Here is a 5,481-nt window from a genome sequence, read left to right on the forward strand (position 1 = left end):
TCAAGAGAAGTGTGGCCAGCAGGTCAAGGGACAGGATTCTGTCCATCTACTCCTCTCTTGTGAGACCCCACCTGCAGTGCTGTGTCCAGCTCTGGGGCTCCCAGCATAAGAAGGACACAGACCTGCCCAAGCGGGTCCAGAAGAGGCCACAAAGATAATCAGAGGGCTGGAGCACCTCCCCTGTGAGGACAGGCTGAGAGAACTGGGGGTGTTCATCCTCTAGAAGAGAAGTCTCCAGGTAGGACTTATAGTGGCCTCCCAGTACTTCAAGGGGGCTACAGGAAAGCTGGGGAGGGACTCTATCAGGGATTGTAGGGATGGGATGAGGGTTAACAGATTTAAATGGAAATAGGGTAGATTTAAAAGAGATATAAGGAATCAATTTTTTACTGTGAGGATGGTGAGACACGGGCACAGGTTGCCCAGAGAAGTTGTGGATACGCCCTCCCTGAAACTTCCCTAGGCAGCCTGTTTCAGTATCTCAACACACTCATCATAAAATATTTCTTCTTTATATCAAATATAAATTTTTTCTCTTTCAGTTTAAGGCCTTTGCCCCTTGTTATGTCACTAAGTCACAGAATCACAGAATCATTCAGGTTGGAAAAGACCCTTGGGATCATCGAGTCCAATCATCAGCCCTACTCTACAAAGTTCTCCCGTACACCACATCCGCCAACATCTCATCTAAACGACCCTTAAACACATCCAGGGATGGGGACTCCACCCCCTCCCTGGGAAGCCTGTTCCACTGTCTGACCACTCTTTCTGTGAAAAATTTTTCCTAATGTCAGTGTGAACCTCCCCTGTTGCAGTTTAAATCCATTTCCTCTTGTTCTGTCACTAATTACCTGTGAGAAGAGACCAGCACCAACCTCTCCACAACGTCCTTTCAGGGAGCTGTAGAGAGTGATGAGGTCTCCCCTCAGCCTTCTCCTCCTCAAACTAAACAGTCCCAGCTCCTTGGTAAAAAGTCCATGGTACAAAGCCTCACTGTCTTTCCTGGACTATGACCACTACATTTTTATCTGCAAACACCTCGGAGAGTGCCCAGACATCTCCCAAGATGGCATTTGGAGGCCTCAAGCACATGACCAGTATAGAGAGGCTGAACACTCCGGGCTCACTGGTGTGGAGACTCTGGACAGAATAGGAGTAACGTGAGAGTGCTTGAAGAGAGGTTTCAGAGATGGTGGAGCTTTTCTTCATATTGGAAACCAGTGTGAGAATGAAATAACACCAGAAAGGGCAGGTGGGGAAGTCCAGGCTGTACACAGGGAGAAAAAGTATTCGCTCCAAGGCCAGGGCTGCAGTGTAACAGATCACCCAGAAGGAGTCTGGATCAGTGCAAGGCTTTTGGAAGATTTCAAAAACCAAGACCCAACATTTCAAGAAAGACCCAGGGAAGATGGTGAGATATCAGTAAAGGAAGGAAGATGCTCAGGTGAGAGCAAGGTGGGACAGCTGGGTGGGTGACTAGAGCCTGCAGAGAAAGAGTTTGTACCCTTGCCTGCAACACCATAGCACTGTCACCTGTGGTGGAGGTGACAGAGGGTTGTAGAAAAGCTGAAAATCCCCAACTGAGTCAACCTCCTCCTGACTTTGGCCATAGCTGGTGTTTCTGCCACTGATGCCTATGAGGAGGCACAGTCCCCTGCAGCACTGGGGCCTCATTGCCCCCTTGTCCCTACTCAGGAGCCTGGCAGGTGCACATCTCCATCACCCACTGCCCCAGGAAGAGCCCTGAGCAATGGGTGAGGGACAGGATCTCCCTTCCCAGGGGCTGGGGGTCACGGCTTGGCCCTTTGGTTAATGGGGTCAGGGCTCGGCCCTTTGGCTTCATGAAACACATGCAGGTTTCCTCAGCATCAGAGCCACCTTTGCTTTGCTTTTCCCTACCTGCCATCACTGCCTCCACATTTGTGCTTTAAGTGGTGCCTGGGGAGGCTTTGTCAACAGAGTCCCTCAGTGGGACCCATTAAAGCCACAAGAAACTTTGGAGTTTGAATCTAAATTGGACTTCCTCAGAGGTTTCTTCAGGAGCTTCTGAGTGTCTGGGTTTCATGGACTCAGCACCAAACCCACCTGAGGGGTCATTAAAATGCATTGGGCTGGTCCTCTGCTGAGGTGCTGGGCTGGGCTCCTGGGACAGAGGGAGCTCAGGGCAAGTGGTCAGCGCTGCAGAGAGACAGCTCTGCCCAGGAGCAGCTCCTCTGCAAAGCGCAGCAGGGCTGAGGGCACTGCCTGCAGGCACCGAGGGCAGAGGAGCCGGGCACAGAGAGGGGAAAGGCAGACGGCAGTGGCAGGATGCTGAGAGCTCACTGGAGGAGAAAACTTCACAACACAGTAAGTGTCCTCTTTTTTACTGGGTGGGCAGTGGGAGATGGCAATCTATTTCTCCTTTCTGGAGCAGGCTCTAAGACTCCATTTCTTGTTTGCAGATGTCTGAGCCTCTCCTGAGTCCCTGCACACACAGAAATGCCTCTGGGCATGGTCCTGCTGCCAGGAGGGGTCTGCAGGGCAGAGCTGAGCACACAGCGGGTGGGATGGGGGCTGTGAGCACTGACAGGGAGGAGATAAGGGAAAAGAGAAACAGCTCCAGGCTGGGACAGCTCCAGGCACCAGAGTCATTCACAGGGAATGAAACAGGCTGACAGCACTATCTGGGCGGGGGTGGTATTTGGGGACCTCCCTACTACCCTTCAGTGAAAGTGCTTTTTACCTAACAAGCCCCCCTGGTCTTCTCCCCCACCCAGCAGACCCTCTGCCTTCCAGGCCACAGGCTCCAGGGCAGGAGCTGCCTCCTGTGCAGCCAGAGCTGCAGCAGAGGAGACTCTCCCCAGTGCCCATCTGTCCCTCCCTGGCCTTGCCCCCCTTGGCAGAAGCATTGGGGCATTGCTCCTTGGTTCTCCACCTGCCCCTGCTGCTGCTGCTCCTGTTTTCAGGCTCTCTGGGGATGGGGCTTTCAGCTGCAGCTCAGCAACTGGCCCTGCAGGTCCTGCCATGCAGATATGTCCGTGGCAGCAAGGTGCCCAAGCCCCCTTCGAGCCTCTGGGTCTCTGGGCAATGCTGACCATGGGATGGGGATAAACCCGGCTCTTTTTACCAGACAGCCTATCCCTGGATTCCTCTGCTCTCAACAGCAGCATCCAATTTCCTGTCAAGGGAACAGCTGGGTGTGAGCCTCCTGCAGATTCCAGAGGTGCAAGCCCAGGGCAGCTGAGAGCAAGTCTGATGGACAGCCTGGCTCTCCTCACTCTGCACTAAGGCTCTGCCCGTTTGCACCCCCGCACTCTCCATGGAGCACTTGTAGCGCAGCAGCAATGTCCAGGCTGTCTGCCTTCAGAACGCACTCCTCAGGTAGGACAGGGCAACAGGAGCCAAAGGCAGAAGAGCAAAGCCCCACAGCTCTGCTCTGCAGCCGGGGGCCCTGGGAGGGACAAGGCTGAAATCTCTTGGATTTCCGGAGTGGAGTTAACCAGCGATGACTGCGGGTTCCTCTCTGCCTGTTGGGGCACAGCAGGACTGACTCCTGCAGAGCCCACAGCAGAATCCCTTGCTCCCCACTGCCCCCTCAGCCAGCAAACACCAGAGCTCCAGCCTGGGAGCTGCAGGAAGGTCTTTCTGGAAGGAAGTTTTGCACAAAAAATCAGTTGTACCCTGAACTGCTTTTTTCTTTTTCGACAGGCCTCCATACCCAGAGGAAGCAAATGTCCAACAGAAGTTTTGTAACTGAGTTTCTCCTCCTGGCATTCACAGACACACGGGAGCTGCAGCTCTTGCACTTCTGGCTCTTCCTGGGCATCTACCTGGCTGCCCTCCTGGGCAACGGCCTCATCATCACCACCATCGCCTGTGACCACTACCTGCACACCCCCATGTACTTCTTCCTCCTCAACCTCTCCCTCCTCGACCTGGGCTCCATCTCCACCACTCTCCCCAAAGCCATGGACAATTCCCTCTGGGACAACAGGGACATCTCCTACTTGGGATGTGCTGGCCAAGTCCTTTTCTTTCTCTTTTTTATCTCAGCAGAGTTTTCTCTCCTCACCATCATGTCCTACGACCGCTACGTTGCCATCTGCAAACCCCTGCACTACGGGACCCTCCTGGGCAGCAGAGCTTGTGTCCACATGGCAGCAGCTGCCTGGGGCACTGGGTTTCTCTATGCTGTGCTGCACACGGCCAACACATTTTCAATACCACTCTGCCAAGGCAATGTCCTGGACCATTTCTTCTGTGAAATCCCCCAGATCCTCAAGCTCTCCTGCTCACACTCCTACCTCAGGGAGCTTGGGCTTGTCATGGTTAGTGCCTGTTTAGGTTTTGGTTGTTTTGTTTTCATTGTGGTATCCTATGTGCAGATCTTCAGGGCTGTGCTGAGGATCCCCTCTGAGCAGGGCCGACACAAAGCCTTTTCCACCTCCCTCCCTCACCTGGCTGTGGTCTCCCTCTTTATCAGCACTGGCATGGTTGCCTACCTGAAACCCCCCTCTATCTCCTCCCCATCCCTCGACCTGGTGGTGTCATTTTTGTACTCAGTGGTGCCTCCAGCAGTGAACCCCCTCATCTACAGCATGAGGAACCAGGATATCAAGGATGCCCTGAGGAAATTATATGAATGCACATTACTCCACCATGAATAAGATGCCAACCATCCTCATATAACTCCTGGGAATACAGTAAAGTCCCAGCCTATCTTCTGTTATTCTTTTTCTTTAGATCGTGTTTGTTAAACATAATAATTATTGTAATCATGTATTATTCATACAACTTCTTCTTAATCTTAGAACCAATTTTTTTCTGTCTTCAAATCCTAATGTACAGAAGCAACCAGGCTCTTTGCATAGCTGGAAAAGCCAGACCATAATCATTTGCCTCTCCTCCATTCGCTTAGACCTCCTCTGGATCTGGGGGCCCAGCCCCAGCAGGCAAAAGGGATTCAGGAGCCAAGGGCCCAGCTGCCCCATGGAGGAGCAGCCTCAGTGCCCCTCGGGGCTGCCCCTCGCTGCCTCGGCAGGCACTGCCTCTCTGCTGCCTGTGAGCTGGGGCTGCTGTTTCCCTGGAGCCATGGCCAAGGACAGCAGCAGGACGTGGCCTTTTCAGTGCTGGGGTCACCTCATTTCCACACTGTCCTGCTGTGCCCTTGCATTTGTTTCACTTCCAAGCTCTTATGTAGTTTTTGACTGTCCCCTTGTGTCCATAGTTGCTGTTGTGTCCTCAGTTGCTGCAGGCAGGAGCAGGCCATGTGAACCACAGTGTCAGAGCTGGCCTCCATGTCAGCACCACCATCACCAAAGGGGCTCCTCAGGGCAGTACCAGGAGGCTGGACACCTCTTCTAAAGCTGGTGTCGGGAATATACTCAAGAATCTGCTCCCTCAAAAAGACATTTGCTGCTTTGTGGTTCTTAATGGTTTCACAGGGACAAGCGCAGAGACCTAGTGGGATCTATTTAGGGGCCAAGGGCTGGACCAAGACCT

At 53.1% G+C, this 5,481-nt stretch overlaps 1 protein-coding gene across 1 annotated transcript; it reads left to right on the plus strand.

Annotated features, from left to right (window-relative positions):
• The first annotated feature begins 2,250 nt into the window (after positions 1 to 2,250).
• On the plus strand, positions 2,251 to 4,646 carry LOC141936093 (olfactory receptor 14A16-like). The gene is made up of 2 exons (XM_074852817.1): positions 2,251 to 2,267; positions 3,704 to 4,646. Exon 2 carries the CDS (start codon positions 3,711 to 3,713, stop codon positions 4,644 to 4,646), a length of 936 nt encoding a protein of 311 aa, XP_074708918.1. The 5' UTR covers positions 2,251 to 2,267; positions 3,704 to 3,710.
• Positions 4,647 to 5,481: the final 835 nt, after the last annotated feature.

This window comes from Strix uralensis, chromosome 31 (genome assembly GCF_047716275.1).
Source record: "Strix uralensis isolate ZFMK-TIS-50842 chromosome 31, bStrUra1, whole genome shotgun sequence".
NCBI lineage: Eukaryota > Metazoa > Chordata > Aves > Strigiformes > Strigidae > Strix > Strix uralensis.